Source organism: Pipra filicauda, unplaced genomic scaffold (genome assembly GCF_003945595.2).
Source record: "Pipra filicauda isolate LSUMZ 115617 unplaced genomic scaffold, ASM394559v2 scaffold16_size7369187_pilon, whole genome shotgun sequence".
Classification (NCBI taxonomy): Eukaryota; Metazoa; Chordata; class Aves; order Passeriformes; family Pipridae; genus Pipra; species Pipra filicauda.
This window is the reverse complement of record NW_024104207.1, coordinates 891296-910937: the sequence shown is the minus strand read 5'-3', so window position 1 is coordinate 910937 and position 19642 is coordinate 891296. Positions and strand designations below refer to the sequence as shown.

The window sequence follows — 19642 nt, the reverse complement described above, 5'->3', positions numbered from 1 at the left end:
GGTTTGTAAAACCAACAGAAACAAAAAAAACACCCAAACCTAGTTTAATCCAAAAGCTCAATATTTTTACTCCTTTAAATAGGCATATTTGAAAGTATATCTTACAAAGCCTGGAAAAAGCATTTTGTATCATGTAAAATATAGAAGATTAATTATAAGATTAATGCAAATATTAGCGTCTCCTTGAAGAAGCTATTAACTACTGTAAAATGTTCCATTCAGAAAGTGTAATGTCTAAAAACCTTTTATAGATGGCAAAGCACAAGAACATGGGAAACAGTAATAATTAACCAGTTAAATACTAACGCCCTATGAGAAATACCTTAACGTTCACCTCACTGAATACCAGTAAAGTGTCCCTTTCACTTCCAACAGCTACACTACACCCAGGAAAGTAAAGAGACAGCTGAGGAAACGTAGCACTGAACCTGTAACTTCACTCGCAGCTTGTTCCTTTTCATCCACATGGCAAAAGCAGTAAACAGACTGAGCAGAATTCCTCTTCGACATCAAGTCAATTGGTTTTAGATAGACTGTTGCTGATTTCAGGTCTCCAAAACAGGACAGCATAATTTCTGAACCAGCATAAAAAACACCGAACCTTTCTCTTATCGAGATCTAGTTAAATCAATCAGTCTAGAGCATTTCATATTAGTTGAGTCTGCTTGCAATAATCTGTATGCAAACACCACCACTGAAAAAAGTCAGACTCAGTCCTTCAGAACTCCAGGCTATGGACGGCAAAGAGAGCACTGCATTTTTAGTTCTTTAATGAGGCTGTTGGTTTCTCAGATTCTTGAGTTTGTGCTGTCCATACTGGTTATTAACAATTCCATCCACGGAGTAAGACACTCACCTCTCATAACAAACATCAGCCTATCACATTTAAGGTCCAGACCTCCTCCTTTCTCCTGCAGCAAGGGAAACCGACCTCCTACAGAACTGACTCCTGAAGGAGGTACTAAAAAGCCACTACAAATACCTACTCCTCCAGATTCCACAGATTCATCTGCTACACGGTGATACATCAAAGCAGACAGTTTTGCTGAATTGTAAATTTCTTTTCATTGATTCACAGGAGCATTTACACAGAGATGAATTCCTAAATGAAATGCTAAGACAGTAAACACAGCACTATTAGGCACTAACGAAGTATTATGTATGTCTCATGTAGACAAGAATAATTTACACCTATATTCACCAATTTCATAGTATTGACAAGAATCTTAAAAAAATTGTATTTATGTTGTTGAACTGCAGTTTAAAAGGGCATGATGAAAGATAGAATTTGTAATGAACTGGAGTTTCAGCTTCTGACATCACCCTCCTACTACAAGCTAATATTTTACCATTTGATGATTAATATTTTTGAGACAGGTGAAATGAATGGTACAGCAGTAATTAAATAGTTTGGGGACTAGTTTACAAGCAGACTCAAAACAACTCATACCTTAGGTATTTAATTAAGGAAAGGAACCTCCTTTAATATTTATTTCTACATATTAGTCCTGTCACTCTGAAAATTCATTTTCTTATTCCTCCTTCCTTTCTATGCTGTTATGTTTAGTATCACAAACACCTCAGTCTACATACTTCTGGGCTATTATGAATGGCTTACTCATTGGCAACTCACAATGGTAAATGAAAAATTGCATCTGAACTCAAAATATTTCTTTGACAAGCAGGATATACTGCAGTCAAGGGCAGCTGTAAGCAATAAGGGCAGATTCCAGTGGTTTTTTGCCTTTACTCCCATCAGAAAACTCTCTTTTAGGAGAAATCTAATTATGTCAATATTAAAATAAAAACCCCATGAGACCAACCTTTTGAATAGATGATTTTTAAAAAGATGATAATTGGGATGTGGTCTGATTTTATGCATTTCTTTGCCTCCATGTTTAACCCATGAAGATACTTATTTCTGATAATTTTCCAAGTTTGCACTAGTAAGAACAGAGTTACTTTGAGAATAACAATGAATCATACGCCAAACACACACCAGAGACTGTTATGATTTCAGAAGATCTTTAAAGGAAAACAACAAATATTCAAAAGCTTTACGAGCCACCACAATGACTGGTAGTCTCATGTTTAGGTTCAGCAACACCCAGCCACTCAAACAGCCAGTGTAAAGCATACTGTGACCAATTAAATAAAAAAGAAAAGCAGAGTAGTACAAGAATTTACCAGTCATTTCCTGCACATTATCTCTTCGGATCTTTTTCTAGGTTTGCAAGAACCACCATGTCATCAACTTCCCTTATCTATTACTTCCTTCTTTTTAAGATAGGTGTTCACACCCATCTCCCACACAAAACTTAAGTTCCTTTCCCAAAACCCCCCACTAGGAACCATAGGTTCAGGTACCTCCAGCCTCCCGAAACTGGACAAACTGCTGTTTGTGCATATTCTTGTAAACTCAAATCACGTTCAATCAACTCTCACATGTTTTCTAGTCTTCTTCCTACCATTCACTCCCATCACCTCTATCCTTATTCCCTCATTTACTACTTCTCTTTTCGTACTTTGTTCCACTCTCCTCTCTTGTCACAGTGAGAAATTAAGGTGAGGTTAAACCACCAATTGCCAAGGTGCCACTTAAATAAAATGTAATCAACTGGCATGCAGACAGTCGAGAAGGTCTGTGCCTAAGCTTTTACCGTGGAGCCCAGAAGGGCTGGTTCTGACTTCAGTCAGCAAAAGTGTAACCCAGAAAGCTTTTCTGCTTCTACTTTCAACCACCCATTAATTTATTAAAAAGTCGATACCGAGCAGCTACTGAAGCTAGCACAGCATACATCTCATCTGCAGCCCAGCTACACTTTATTTTTTACATAGACTGCCACTCTAAAACTGTAGTACAGATAAGGCCTTTTTAGCCAAAAAAAAAAAAAAAAAGGTAGTCCTTCTCTGGAAGTCCATACCTCCTCTCCTGTGATGGTAAAGATAACCATATCTTCAACCAGAAGAAATGTGAAAGAGAGAAACAAACCACTCTTTAGCCAAAATGGGACAACACCAGCATATCAAAGGCTGGTGGGGCAGGGATAAACACTACAAAATCAAAACCCCAACCCCCCAAAAAACACACTACTATTAGAGGCAGAAACTGAAACAGAGAAAAATCCAAGAAGCAACTCCTTTGGGCTCATGAAAGAATTTACACCTCCATGTGGGATTCATTAAGGAGACAATTTTGCCATGGCAAAACCAAAATATCTTCATCATCCTAAGAGGAGAGAGACAGCAGAGGCCAGAAAGGAACTGAGTTGCTCCTGAGAAGGCTTAAAATGGCTACATAGAAATGCAAAGTAGATACTTTGGCTTTATTGCACATACTGAAAGACTCTACTTTCCATAATCTATAGCAGTTTTCAGTCATTCTTACTTCCTAGGGCACAGGAGGAAATACAGAACTCATCTCCAGACTAGGAATTTACCTTTGTAGGGCTGTCAAACCCCAGAAATCTACAGAGCTAAAAGACAAACAGAACTGACAGGTTCTAGGTATACAAGCACATGGACAAAAAGGGAGTGAAGTCTATTACATAAATGAGCGTTTTTCCCAGAACAAAGCAGAATGACAACCATAAAATGAACAGGGGTAGGTTGGAGTGCTCCCCAGCCAGTGAATTCCAGACTGGGATCAGGGCTCTGACAGTTCTCAGCCTCCCCAAACCAGGGAGATCTTACCTCTGTGGGCCATTCCTGCATTTCCTCCTCTGTGCAGCACAGGGAGAACAACTCTGGCTGAACAACTCCAAACTGCCAGAGCAGGAAAGGAAGGAACAGCTCGCTGTGTCTGCTGAATCTAGCAAAAGATTTCCTAGTTCTCCAGTGCTAACTTGGACTTGAGCAGCAGAAGCCTCATTCAATGTAACAATGTTTGGGGGATGCTTCAGCCGAGCCAGTTGGCAACAAAGCTTTAAAGGTTGTTGTTATGGATATCCAAAACACACTTTGGGTAACTCTGCCCAGCAGAACAGTAGTGATGTGGAAAACAGATGGAAGAGAGGGGAGTTCATTATACCAATTCTGTATCAAGGGTCTTATATGAAAAGTATGTGGCCTCCTCGTGCTATCTGAAGTCTTATAGAAGGAGAATGCAAGATGGAGCTGAAGATTATTGATCAAGATCGTCTTACATTTCTGAAACACACTGACCCTATATATCACCAAATTTAAGAGTTTTAGTAGATCTTTGACCACATTTTCAATAAAACCTGATCTCAGTGCAATGCACAACGAAGACAACTCGAAAATCCTTTGAGAAAATTCATGTGTAACGCTATAAAGACAAAAGAAAGTATCTGTTTTTATTTAAGCTGAGATAGAGTTTTTGCTGATCTCGACATGGATGACATTATTTCCAGTTTAGTGGCTTTATCCACAGCTCTGCCTTGCATTTTTTTTTTTAATTGGGTCAGAAACATGCCGATAGCAGAAATCCATTTTAAAGAATCCAATGACAATAGCACGTGCCTTTTTTTAGCTTAATGGAAATGAACAAGCTAATTAAACCCAGAAAAGGCACTCAGAATATTGGGAATTAAAGGAAAATATACCTTGTACGTGCTCTCTCCTGAAAATCAAATAATCCTGAAATTAACATTACAAATGGAACCGGGTAACTTTACTCCAAAAAGTTATTATAAAATATTATTGTATTGTGCAAATAAACACACTAACAGTTTCTAGGAACAAACACACTTCAGCTGTATCACAGTTCGCTGAAAAATTTCACATTATCTACAGCTGATAAAATCTTAACATCTCTCAATCTACACTATCTTGTTAGAAGTTCCTCCAACTTGCTGATGCTTGTAAGTCACTCTATAATAAAACGTTTTAAGTCTATTCAGCATAAGCCAGAGACTCTAGATTTCCTATCTTCCTATATTGCTTTCTTAGAGATCTCAAAAGTGAGGCTGTCCCCTATTTTGTCCAGAATGGTTAAAAAAGGCAGAATTTAACAAAAATTGAAAACAATGTTAAAATAAATTTTCAAAATTAGAAATGGATTTAAGCATATATTGAACATCTGCTACATCTGAAATAGACTGTTTATAAATTACTTCTAGGAAAGTAGTATCTGAAACTTGTTTATTTAAAGCACTACTTTCTTCCTTGTCCTTGCAGCCACTTTTAAACAGCCACAGAAATGTTTATATTAACTTTAGTGTTGGCTAAAATATCCAGTAGCTGATTTGAATTAAAATATTAACCTCATACTCCTAAGAAAAGTAAATTATCTTAAAAGAGATTATGCATTCTTGTAGAAATCTCAGTTGTGAACAAAATCTTCTTACAACAAAAACCTTTTTACAACACCAATCCTTGTACTCAAAATGATTTTGAGTAATAGACAAGTTACAATACATGTTGAAAATACACTGCCAGTACCTTAAGAAATAGTCTTGGAACTATATCTTTCTGTGTCTTCTGATAGGATTGCTAAGGATGGTTAAGATGCATTTATCATTAGTTTGAGTAACATTTTTAGCACCAATTTTGTGTTTATTCTTCCCTTAAGTAATTGTTTCAATATGAAGTTTTTCTGTGGTGATGTCCATATGTTCATACAAGAACAGCGTGATAAAACATCGCTAAAACACAGAAGCACAGAAAATAAGTATCCTGTAATTGAAAGATACGTCGTGACCTTAGTGCAGGACTCGCACTTCCCACAAAGCCGAAGTGTCAAAAGCCAAAATGCCACGGTCAACTTTTAAATAATGAGCTTTCGATAATGTCTTAAAACATAAGACAAATAGCAAATGCATGTAACAAAATCTGATTAACTAAGAATTCAAGTCAGAGATAAGGCGTTACAAAACCCGAGCTGGTCGGCATTCCAGTGATGTGACAACCAAACCCACAATCATTTAAACTAAAGTGCAAAAGCTTCACAGAATTTAAATAACACATGCACTAAAGTGTAAAACTAACAAATTTTGAAAAGTAATTAATTACCTGTTTGTTATTTTCCCATGTAATTGTAAGAAAGCACATCTTTATTTCGCAGCACTGCCCATCAGCTGCAAACATTTGTGTTGCTTCAACATGCTCCAACTCCATCTTTTCGTTATTGTCTACACTAATTGTTTAACTCTTTGTTGTGAACAAGCCAAAAAAAAAACCCTGTATGCATCTTAAGAGTTCCTGCATGGTTTTTTGGCTCAGTGCAATCAATAGAAGGTAGGATGCCTTTTAATCTTATTCCATATGAAATAAAGGTTTCCCCAAACTCTTTATCAATATGAAAAGCTGTCCCTCTGCATTCATCAACAATCAGCTAACGGAAAAGGCTAGTGGATTTTGCCAGCAGTAAAAGACCTAATCACGGCAAGATCAAGCCAGCTGTCAACTATAATCAGCTTGATTCACTGCACTTTTCATATTCAATGGAAAATGTTGAGCAACACACAGTTCTTTCACAGTTATCAGGTTAAACTGAAAGTATAAGAATATAGAAAATTTAGCTTTAAAAGCACATGAATTATTTGTTTCATTGTATTTCTGTAGTGTTAGCAACGCTGTGCCAAAACCGCATACCGAAAAGACCAGGAAAACCACTAATTTTTCTATGTAATTTTACTGTTTAAAGTGACAGCAAACCATACCACCTGAAACTTAAAGAATTTATTAACAGAGACTGCCTAAGATAAAAGGCAAACTGTACAGTCAGAAGAGATACCACAGTCTTATGCAAATAACCTTTCCAGTGTTTGCTATATGCTTTTTCCTACATAATACGGCTTCTCTTAAATCTTGCATGCAACAAGATGAATACGTGAGCCAGCAATAAAGCTAAAGCATGTGTGCAATGGCATAAATCAAAAAGCTGCAAGCCAGAGAAGACTGGAACAAGCCAAAACCTAGACCTAAGGATTTTAAAATACTAAACATTACAGAAAATACGAAGCTCCATTAACAACTTATGTATCTAAAAATCAGGATACTGTAGGAGATAAAAAAACCCAAAACATAAAAAGCTGTAATTTACCTTGTCCAACTCACGAATGACATGCAAGTTCACTCTCTCTTCCTTCTTTCAAGAAAGTAACTCAAGCATGATTCAGTGCACTTACACAAGAGATCCAGCCAAATGGGTCTCCATAAGGACACTGAAGAACTCTATGTCCAAGCACAATACAGTGACTATTCCAGCTGCATAAAGAACAGGCTTATTTTTAGCAAGCAAGAAAAGGTATGAGCTGCAGAGTAAGATCATCCACTAGGAATAAGAGAAGAAAAACAAGTTCAACTCCCTTGTTCCTAAATTAGCCAGAGGGACTTTCATTTTTCTCTGCTTTGATCTGAGGAAGACTGCAGGGGGGAACAAACCTAACAACAATTAGATCTGGAGGCAGCTGTGGAGACAATAGAGAAATAGAAAGGTTCATTTCCCTGGGAAAAACATGCAGGTGGGAAATAGGTATGCCTGGTGTCCAGAGGCGAGATGGACAGGAAACTAAATGAACAATTCAGTGAACACGGAAAGGAGGGCCAGAGAAAGGAGGCCACGGCAGCACTGCATAAGAAACACCACAGAGACTGTGGAAAAGATGAGAGAAAACACTGATCTGCAGATGACACAGCTACATAAGAGACACAACTCTAAAGGTGGACTGAAAATTAATAGTTGGCCTCGTAAGTACCAGAAGAATCTCCTGCTCAGAATTGAAAGCTGCTCAGAGAAGGAGGGACAGTCTAAACTCTCAAGCTTTCACATCCCAGCTCTTACAGCTCTGCACTGACACAGTGATTTTCATAACCCATCTCCTGTAAAGACCTACAGAAATAAAGGAAAGGACAAATCTCATCTTCCCTACAATAACTTATTAAAATATTTGGCTTAACTAAAAAATGATACTAAAGTGACTGCAAAAGGATACAGCTGTGACAAAAGGCACTGAGGTTTACAGTGCTCATGTAAGGACTGTAGAAGCACAGCAATGCTTCATGAAAAATAACAAATTAAGTCTTTAAGTAACGTTTACTTTATGAGCTAATGTGTATAATGTTATGTGTCAGGCTGAAACACTAATTTATTCTATACCGTTCCAACTTTATGTAAGGGCCAAGCAACTCAGGATCTCTATGTGCAGTGACAACTGGAGGCAATTCTCCATATGCTTCTTTTAGTTGGAAATCTAGGGAAAATGGTGAATTGTATTGCTCCATGTTCACAATACAAACATACGAAAATAAATACCATAGCTAGAGGTTAAACAAACAAACACACAGGACTTCTCATCCTCCTCCTTCCACGGATATCTGCAACTAGGTATTGCTGTAAAACTGCAAAGCCATGACTGAGGAAAAGCTAAGTCAGACCTGTAAAAATCACAGAATATGCAGAGTTGGAAGGGACTCAAAACACAAGTCCAGCTCCTGATCCTGTGCATCCCCAGGAGTCACACCACGGGAACTAAAGGTGTACATGAATAAATGGTACAGTTTAGGTCTTTCCTCCTCCACAAAATGGGAAGCCATCTGTTGCCTATTATGGACTAGAAAACCAAATATTTAGTACCTGTAACTTGAACAGAACTCTCATGGATGCCCACAAGAGCAGTAGAACTACAAAACCTGTATACTACAAGTGAGTGTATATAAGCCAATAAGTGTACAATATACAAGTCTGTATATTGTATCTCTCATATCCACGGCCATCTAGATAGATATCTGGTATCTAGAGTGACAGAGATTAAAATTTAGGTAAATACATGGAGAAAATATGGAGGAAAACAGTCCTTTCACAACGTTCCAAGGGGGTTCCAAGAATGCTTCCTGGTCCTGATTATTCAAACAACCCTTACACTCCTCAAAGCAAATTAAATCAGATGTTAAGAGTGAATATTAGTCAAAAACTAATGCTATCATAAATAAACTTGTAACAGGAAAATAATCACAGAGCAAGTGTGATGGAACTTATGAAGTTATTCTCATAAAATTTAAGCATCTAGTAACGTTGTCCATTATGGACTGAAATATATTTGAGATTGCACAGGACATGTCAAAACACTTTTCATGACATTCCAAATCCAAGAAGGATGTGATTCTGCCTAAAAAGTTTAAAAAGAGGCCTCAGAGTGAGGTAAGAGGTCAGAAGCATATGAATTCCCTACAATTTCACAGAAGTTCTTTCTATGGGATCACACAATTATTAGTCTTGTAGAGAGGCTCCCATACATAACCATCCTTTACTGAGGTGTGAAGAGACTGGGATTTCTAGTCCAGCAAGGATTCTAAACCTATTTATATACACTAAAATTAGCTTTAGACTAATTTTTTTTTTTTTTACTTCCTAATTTATTTTTTTTCCCTTAAATCCTTTAGTTGGATTAGTTTTTCTATTTTTCTGAAGAGCAAAATACTGCCAGCTGTCTGGAAAATGCTTCAGACAGACAAAGAACTGTATCAGTCTACGGAGAATCCAAACTCTATTAAGGTGACCTCAGAATTGAACTAGGAATGTGATAGTGCAGAAGGCTGCTGTAGGGGCAGAAAGGCTCCTCTCTCTGACAGGTAAACATAATTTCAGGAATGGATGTCTTAGATGGATGTCTTACCTTTGACAGTAAAAGTGGCGAATAAAATAACTTTTTGTCTTTTAAGAAGAGCAACAGAGAAAGTTGCAGCAGCAAATTAAGGAAACTTGGATCTGATTTAATTACGCTTTTATTAGGAGGTCAAAATGTTCCAGGAAGCCTACATGAAAATTTCTTCAGAAACAAAATATTTTTCTGCAAACTGTTGAAATTCCTTGTGCCTAAATTGCTTTAATTTTTTTAAATGGAATTATGTGCTTATACTTTGCTATGAGTCCTCAGAATCTAGCCTTCAAGAGTGACAGAGTTATTTATTCATTTTGAACAAATTTGATTAAAACCTGTCTTATGTGAATGGCAGCCTCTTCCAGGCACATTGTTAAATGTTACAAACAGAAAGTACTTAATACTTACAAGCTTATATTAAATTGAATTTGCAGCTCAGCTTTGAAGAACAACTTCTATCCAGACTAAGCTCTTTATCCTTCAATATTTCAAATGAGAAACTTCAAGCAAGTACATATAATGTACTTCTCATCTCTTGAGGTTACTACCTCTGTTAAAAATGTAATTTGTTTGCCTTTTCCCTCACAATTAGATTTTTTTATATCTTCACCTGACAGGTTAAGGAAACCTATTATTATTTTGCATGTGCAAGTATACTTGTAAATGGTTCCCTCACCCCTAACAAAATGTACATTAGATGTTTAATGCCTTTTTAACTGGTTACACTTGTATGGATCAAATTATTAAAAATAATGAACAATAGACAATTCTACACCAGGTTCTGGTACCACATGTAAATCTATTTAAACTCTAAGCCTAGAATTTGACAAGCCATACAACAGGCACTCAAAATCAGTGTAGCTTTACTACTGTCATGATGGAATGGAATACAGAGGCTGCACGAGATGGTATTCACTCTCCATCAGCAACCATTCACTATCCTAAATTAAATCAGTATTATGAAAAACTGCTTTGCATGTACATATACGTAGAAGTTTTAGCCCACCTGTTAATGGAATTTTTCTAAGAATTCCCCCAGTATCTGAGTCTCCTGATGCCAAAACAGTTGGACTACGTGTTGTAAAGTTTTTACAAAAAGCCAGATTTGAGACACTTCTACAGAAATAGTGAAGATTAGTTCTGTTATCTAATCAGCACAAAATTTTAATTCTCAACTTCATCTATTGGTCACAGCTTCAAGATTAAGAAAATTTTCAGGACCATGTGTCTACAGTTTGGGATGATGGTGAAGTTTTCTTCCTGTACATGAGTTTTTTATGCTAATATTAACACAAATTTCATAGTGAGAGATAAAAGGAGGTTCCATTTTGTACTTCTTGGCAAGGGCTTCAGTCGACATCCATTAAGAAAAAAGCTTATTGATATCAGTCTTTCTAAATTGAGGGAGCAATTCTAATATTAGAAACAGCAATAATAACTTTAGAAGAAAATGGTACAGGAGACCACAAACTGACATTTTATACTCCCCATGTAAGTTACCAAGTATAAAATTTAATTTAAACCAAACAACTACAGCAAACAAATATTTCTTCATATACAGTTTTCATTACACTAATCTACTTTTATTCAGTCCAATATATGTGACTTCCAATGTGTCCCTATACCCCATCCTTTTTTCCCCCCTGAGCTACATCTGCTTTCCTGTTTTCTCATCTCTAATACATTTCTGGTTATCTGATTACCTTTTCATCTGTACAAATGTCATCACCGGGTCAGTGCTCTTTCTGGGACTTCCCTTAAGCACATCTGATCCACTTCTCCTGTCGATGGCCAGTGGCTACACCAGGATGGGGCTCCCCAGTCCCTCTCCTGTCTGCCACTGACCCCCAGTGGTTACACCTATATTTGCTCTGCCTCGCCGTTCTCAAACTGCTGCTTCTATGGAATGAAGTCTGGATCACGATAGGACATCTGGAAGCAAACAAGACCCAGCACTGCATGACCACTGTTTCATGGCCGCTGATTACAGAATCAAAGAATAATTTAGGTAGAAAGGAGCCTCTGTAAGTCTCCCGGTTCAATAAGCCCTGATTGGAGCAGTTCAGACTGCTCAGGACTTTAATCAGCTAGGCAGAGATTCCACAGACTCCAGCCTGTCTTTTCCAATATCTGTTACTCTCAATGAGAAAACGCTTCCCCCCGTATTTATTTAGAATTTCCCTTGTTACAGCTTGTGTTCAGATCCAACTGACTCAGTTACACAAGCAAAAGAAAGGAAGAGAAGGAAGAGGCAGCTGTTCTCAGAGAAGAGAAGCCTTCCTACTGACCAGTCTCCCTGGTAAAAGGAAATGTTTAGTTATGTAAGTCTTATCTTCACATATCTATACCTTTGTATAGCAGCAGAAAGAGCCAGGTCCTGATTACACCATAATTCCATTTCCAAGAAGTCGTAAACAAAAAGCCAACCCCAAAAGGTTACCTCAGGAATAAGAGAACTTGTCAATTTACAAAATCCTGCATAGTTTTTCCTTTAGATTTTGTTAAGCAGAATGCAAAGTTCTCAGATGAACACTTACAGGTAAGTATTCTTTTTACAACAACATGTTTCACCACTGGAAGCAACTTACGCTATTCTATTTTTAACTTGGAAGATAATCTAATAAAATTTCAGCATTTACATAATGTGATTTTAAGCTAACCACTATTTAAATAATTGCTGATCAAGCACATATAGTTTCAAGGAACAAAAAATCCTACTGCATATGACAAAATGCCAATTAATAGAGTCATCCAATTTTAATTCCAAATAGATTGACCATCATTTTTTCCAAGATTATTGATTCAATCAAAGCAAATATTCATCTTAAAGTTTTCTATGCATGTCACACTTGCAGCTCTAACCAGATATTAAGTAAAAATCAACTATTTCATCATTAAAGCATAATAAAAATATACCTGAATGCAGAGTATTTGATAAGATTTGAGCTGTCTTCAATGTTCCATTGGTTTGTGTTGATTTTAGTGCTAGTCTAACATTCAGCATGCCAGTAACAATGAATAAGCCTAATGCATTACGTAAGTGTAAGCTGATTAAATCCTTGATCCTGAAGCCACCTCTTTTTCCCCCTCCCCCTCTGATTTAAAACTTAGCACAATTAAAAATCTTACTTTTAAACACTTCCAATACATAATTTGTACCATTTCAGGCACAAAACCCACCACAATTTTACATTATTATAGCACCTTCAGGTTTTTGTCTTTCTTGTATTTTAATATTTTCCTAAACCTGGTAAAAGTCCTTTTTAAAGTGATCAGTTCCCTAACAAATTTTAATTTTGTGGCCAACTATTTGGGATTAAAAAAAAATAACATGTATTGAATGGCATGAAGATAGCAGTGTTATTCAAGTTACTAGGTCTAAGCTTTACCCATAGAAGTTCACAGCAAATTGAATTAAACACAAAGCCATGCTACTATAACTTAGTGCTGCCAAGAAGGGAGATTGTAAGGCATTCCGCACATGCTAGTCCTAATTTCCAAATATATTATGTCTCTAATGTAGTATATATGCTACAACCTACATGGAGGAATAGATCAGGGGAGGTCATGAAAGAGTTATGTCCCCCCAGCACTTTACAGCACTATGATCTCACTACATTGTCAATATGACAATGGAAGCAGGATAAACGGATCCCTGCAGCAGAGGGTATCAGCCAGTGTTCTCTACAGAAAAGGAACGTAGAAAGCAATACATGATTAACTGCTTTGAATAGGGAAAAAAATTCCTTCCACTGGGCCCACACGCCATACACAAAACAAGCTGCAAAGACCTGCAAACTGACTAAACAACTTTGCTGCTACATGAGCGTGTCTGTGAATTTTAGATGTTAATTATCGGGCAATGCACAGAACTGTTGAATCTGCACAATTATTTTTAACATTTTAGTTATCTTTTTTATTTAAGACCTCTCAGCTTGAAAAACCTGATTTGTTTGCTTTTACACCTTTTAAGCAGTGTTTTCCCTGAGAAACAGCCATATGCACATTTGAAAATTAACAGTGTTTCATAGAGACAATATAACTATTAATTGGTGACCTCAAGTGCTTTTATTGAAATTTAAAAATGTTTAAAAATAGCAAAATATAGCTACAGTGCTTCGGTAAAGGCAGCAGAATGGCCCTGAGCAAACGAGAGCAGACTATGCTCTGCAGAGTCTTCATTAGTACTGAGGACGAGACAAGAGAGGAGAAATCAAGGGGAGTTTCAGCTCAGGAGTGGAAGGATTTTAAGCCATGGTAATTTTGAAAGAGATTTCCTATGTTTTACTTGTAAAAGAGACAGTGTTCAAACCAGGATTCACAGGTTGCCTATGCTACGTAATATGTGTTTTAAATTAGAAACCGAGTTATATTTTAGTTAAAAAATCAGGCATAGAAATGAGCCAAGTTCATAAAAAACAGTATAAAGAGACAGCTCTGAGGGGTAAGCAAGCTCTTCTACAAGCATCTGAAAACATCCCAATCCCTAGATATATTCTCATGTTTTAACATATGAGGCAATGCCATGAAGAGACCAGTGAGAAAAATCAAACAAGAAAAGATGTCTGGAGAGGCAATACTAGCATGAAAAAACAACATAGTTGTTTTTTTCCTTCAAACAGAATAAATAAAACAGATTAGAACATTCAGTAATTAATAAGATTCTGAAGCTTCTCACATCACATACATGGATTTCTTTCTAGACAGAAAATTTAGAGTAGTTGATGAAAAAGACATTGTCCCATTCAATTTATAACAAAAAAAACCAATCAAAATAGAACAAGATATTTTTTCACCAGTTCCCACCATAACATCTTGAAAAGTAGTAATTTTTAAAGCATTAAGTATTTGAGTGGCATTGATCCAAACCTTTAGGACTTATTACATACCCCATTCTCTGTACGTTTCTCCACAGGTATATTTATGCCATTTCTTTGATTTTGGGCTTGACGGCCACCTAAAAGTAAAGTATCATTCTTAGTGCAAAGTTCAGTTTTCAACATAAATGGGTTTTACTCTTGAATCTGTTCTTGAATGTACAACCAGTTCTCTTCAAGAATTTACATAAAACTTTTACCTGTGAATTTTTATTCTGCCAGTTTCAACTCTTTCCTATCAGGTTATCAGCAGAAATAAAGCCATTTACTTCACAGACTTTCTCAGTTAAAAGTACAGACATGCAGCTCTACCTTTCTGACTTCTACTTAGGCAATATGTCATGAAGAGCAGTGTAAGTGAGCGCGACTACTCAAATTTCATATTTTGCATCCACATGAAGCCATAGCTTCAATTTAATACATTAACATTATAAATATATATAGTGGAGGAAACTTTTCTAATTTCTAAAGTTATAAACAACTGTAATCTACAAATTGATCCATAGGTCAGTGACAAATGAATGAGTTGTGCATGCATGGTTCACAAGCAACATTGTCTTTGTACATGAAACTCTGTGGCTTCAGGTGTATCTTAAATTTCTTAACATACTTTATATTTGCATTGCCCAAAGGATGACAGAATTTTCTGAAGTACCTAATTAACACAAAATTCCTCATACATTTTTGGGCTTGCTACTTCTGAATTCAAAACAAGCAGGAACAACTTAAAAATAAGAGAAGAAACCTAAGCTGAAAGCAATAAGGAGTCAGCCAAGACTTGAAATCCTGTTGTTAGAAGTAGTCAGATTAGTTGAATGAGTAAGGATAATCTGAGCATGCAAACACACATCTCACTGAGACACCTTTCCTGTCCTTCAGACAGTCTGACAGCTATTAAGTAAGTTTAGAAAACTAAAACCCTTCTATTTTTTCATTCTGATCTTTTTAAGAAAGCTCGCTTAATAGGGCACTGTTTACTATAAACACTTGTCCTGTAGAACCAAGTAGAGCAGTGATTTTTCAAGATGCAAATTATCACCACTATTAAATATACCTGCATGAAGTACTGAAAAGTAAAGGCACTGAAACCTCTGCCAATGATGCCTGTAAAGAAGACTTGAGTTTCTAAGGGAGCCAAAGGAGTTTACAAGTCTCCCTCTGGTGCAACTGAAAGAACACGAGGTCAAAAAGAATAATCCCAACCTCTAAAAATGTAGGGACTTTCTTTCAATAGGAAAAAACTGCCTCAAGTCTCTATACCCACCAAAATTTTCGGATCAAAATTAGGATCAGAAGAGAAACTGATCTTACTATTACTAAGCAGACTGGTAGAAATTATTCTAGAGAAAGAAAGAGAATAAGAATAAATGTGCCACTGAGGAAGTTTCAAAATGGCTTTGGTACAAGGAAGTTGTATTACATGCAATTATTGAAGCTTACTGAAAGAACTGATAACCAAACTCACTTCAGAAATCTTTGGAATATGTTTTGGTAACAACACTACAGGATGACTGTACTTACTCTGTTCATTGCTTTCAGCTGGTGACTCCTCATGACGAAGAAAAAATTTCACCTCTTCCCTGCGGGGACCCCATTTCTGTAGGTGGTCATACATCATGTGATCGAAGGGTATGGGACGTTCTGAGAGCACAGGACCAAAACAAAACTTGTTAAAACTCCTTTAAATTAAGCAAAATTATACAAAACTCTTATTAAGGATCAGAATATCCTTTTGGGTAGCAATTGAATCGATCCAATGTATTTTGTCTCATGCAAAGTCAAAGAAACAGGTAGCAACAGACAGCAGTTGCACGGTACTAAAAGCTGCCTTGTTACTGTGGCACAGCTCAGTGTTCCACAGCAGTACACAAACAGTTCGCAACACCAGACAAAAAAATATCAGTGTTTAGTAACCCTAATTTAGAAAATAGCAACTCTGCTCCCCATCACCACCACATGGGTATTTTGTTCTATTATTAAAGTGATTCATTCAGTTTGAACTGCTGGGTTTCCACTCAGCCTAAAAGCCTTATCATTATATTGACATTTCGTCTCCAAAGAACTTGAGCAGGTGCTCCCACTCCAGTACACTATGCTAGACACTGACTTCCACTATATCTGGAATTACTGGCAACTCAGTGAACAAATAAAGACTAAATTCCATGCAGCAGTCAGTATCTTTGTTTTTCCCTAAAGAAACAGAAAACATAGTGTAGTTATTTCTTCCAAACTGATAAAATATATTAAGATGCTGCATGTAATATAATCAGTATTTCAAAATGAAAATACATTTAAAAAGTGAAGTTTTTCACTGCTTCCATAATTATGCTTGCATTTATTATCAAATGTTTTTATTAAGGTAAGAAAATCTCCGGTTTAAGATCTAATATTAAGCACAGTATTAAAATACATCTTCTAAACAGAGTAAAATTATATAGAAGATATTTAATTAGCTTTCCTGCGTGCAGCACCATGTCAAACCAATACCACTAAAGAAAATCGTACTTCAGTGGAAACCAAAGCTGAATTTTGCATTCTTCATTGTTAAAAGCAAAATGCTCTTGGCTGCCAAAACCCAAACCACAGCAACTCCTACCAGGAAAAGCACCACTAACAACAGATTATCCATTTCATATTTTACCCATTTGTCATGAGAAGACAAAATCATTCAAAGATATAAGAGAAATCTTGGGGAAATCTTGGGAAAACCACATCACAAATATACAACAAAATTCACCTAAAGTTATATGCATTGTGAACTACATAAATGTATAAATGTCTTAATACTCTTGGGATACTTAGTTGTACTACAGAACACTACATTTTTATCACTTGTTTCACAATGCATTTAACACAATAAAGTGTTTTCTCAAAATATGTCATCTCATATATGTATGTGATTAACACAATTTAGCCACAGTTAGATCTAGTGGCTTTCAATGGGAAAGGGTCATTTAAACCACAAGCTAATTATATTCATCAGCTGACTGGTTACTTATCTTAAAAAAAAATCCTGCAAAACAAACAAACAAATCACAACACCTGGATTTAAGAAAAAAATCAATTATTTTCTTAACTTCAGCTCGCTCCTCACTCAAGTGGAGTCCAAGAAACATTGTCAATAATGTTTAAGCACACAAGAATAAGGTCAGTGGCTTATTACAACTCAGTGCTTAAGCAGGAATTTTAAAAACATGATTTTCAGGTTTTTCAACTCCTAAAGTAAAGTAAGATTTCAAGTGCTTTGAAGCATATCCACTAAAATTGCAGCATGAGTCTTCTAAAGATCACAGAGTGTAAAAATATTTAAGTGGTTTACTTCAGAGACTTTAGGACATAGATGATATGAATCTTTAGGAATTTCTCCCAAATAGAAAAATTGCTAGGTAAACCCAGCTAGAACTGAAGCTTGGTAAGAAGGTACTAAGAAACTGGATGTCTGAACAGGGCTGGGCTAATTCTGGAATGGTGAGGAGTGGCTGCAGCCTTGCTCCTGGTTAAGCTGGTCTCCCATTAAAAGTAATGGGAGTTTGTCAAACAAACTCCTAGGAGTTAGTCAAACTAAGAGGTTTCATTTACATAATGTACCTCGAATGATTAAGGCTAATATTTTTCAGACATGGGAATGGAAAGAAATGGCAAAGACATTTTCTACTATTTGTGCAGTTTTTTTACAAAAGCAATTTGGGATATGTTGCCCTAAATTAGGCAGAAAACAGGTTAAAGTAATAACAGCATCATCAGCATCACTGAAGCAGATGAAAGATAAAGAAGCACTAACCATTCTGTGCAACTTGGCTACAGGACAGATCCAGAAAAGAAAAAGGACGAAGAAATGGACATTAACACTTGACACAAGGCATAGTGAGAATCTACGTCTCCATTCCTTTCCTCAGTTTAAATCCTTTAAATCTATTAAAACTGCAAAAAGAAAGCACCATCTTATATTTGCTGTATAATAGTACTAAGAGATATTTTCTGGAAATCTCTGTTCTTTAAGAACCAAAATCAAAACAAAACAAAGAGCCAATTGTTAGAGCTTCAGACATATTTCACAGAATATGCTGAGCTGGAAGGGACCCGCAAGGATCACCAAGTCCAACCCTTAGCACTGTATATTTGTCACTAATTGTTTTCACAATACTACTTCAAACTTTTTTTTTTAGTTAAGTACAAAAGCATGAAGAAAAGGTGAAATAGGAAAACTAGTGTAGAGAATAATAAACAGGTTGTGTCCCTATACTTTAATATGTCAAACATATCTAAAGAATATTTGTTTTAATGATTAAGTGGAAAACCATGGTGTGTGCATATACCCATACTTATTTGCAAAAACTGCCTTAGATTTTAAGTTGGATCAAAATTCTAAAATATTTTTGAGAACTCAGCTAGACTCCTTTCCTTTTAAGTAAAAGTTTTGAGGATGGGCTTGTTTTAAGTGCTCTGAAATGAAACACCCTGTAAGACAAACACAGATACTGCAGCAGCGTTTCAGAAAAGAGTTGCAAAATCCTTCTGTTGGAACTACATATCCACAACTTAAACTTTCAGGCTTCAGAATCTCTTTTTATCCTGACTAGAAGTGTCCTGCTAAATGTGTAATAAACACATTTATGCCTGCTCTACATGAAACCAGAATGCACAGTAATGGATTATCTCCACAGTGGGGGAGTTCACTGTGAGGTCTGGAATGAGTCTTTTTCCCCCCAAGTTTGCAGAAGCACACTTGTAGTAAGCAACTATTTCTTTCACACCCACTTGCCTCTAAGTTACCACTGCATTGAGGAATATCAATTACGACCAAATACTGAAGGGCATTCCAGATGTAAATGAAGTGAACTACTGGGTGGATTTAAAGGCTGAAATCCATTTTCTCTCGGCATATACTACAAGTTCCTGGCATCACACCTGTCTTTCCACCTCCTTACCAACTGCTATTTGCAATAGCTGGGGAATGAGGAAGAATATTCCGTGTTTTTTTCTGCTGTTACAGTATGAGAAATCTATGTAAAAAGAGGAAGCTTCAAACTGACAAAGCACAAGGTGGTACAAAGTATACTGATGTATCAGGCATGAATGCTATTGACTTTTTCAGCTATTACTCATCTCAGGAAACTGGAGAGGGAACAGGAATGAAATACCAAAATCAAGTGTGAATAAGCCAAATGCTTAGGTCATGCAGTTCTGAGAAAAATCAGCTTC

The 19642-nt window shown here is 36.5% G+C and overlaps 1 protein-coding gene across 5 annotated transcripts in view; it reads right to left on the bottom strand.

Annotated features, from left to right (window-relative positions):
* Window positions 1-19642, bottom strand: part of PPP1R13B (protein phosphatase 1 regulatory subunit 13B) — a 69518-nt gene that overhangs the window by 21090 nt on the left and 28786 nt on the right. For all 5 annotated transcript variants that reach the window (XM_039379486.1, XM_039379488.1, XM_027732870.2 and 2 more), the window contains exons 3-4: window positions 15962-16081; window positions 14453-14520 (exon numbers count right to left, since the gene is read on the bottom strand). In XM_039379486.1, the coding sequence (XP_039235420.1) occupies window positions 14453-14520; window positions 15962-16081 (188 nt within the window). The remainder of the gene's footprint in view (window positions 1-14452; window positions 14521-15961; window positions 16082-19642) is intronic.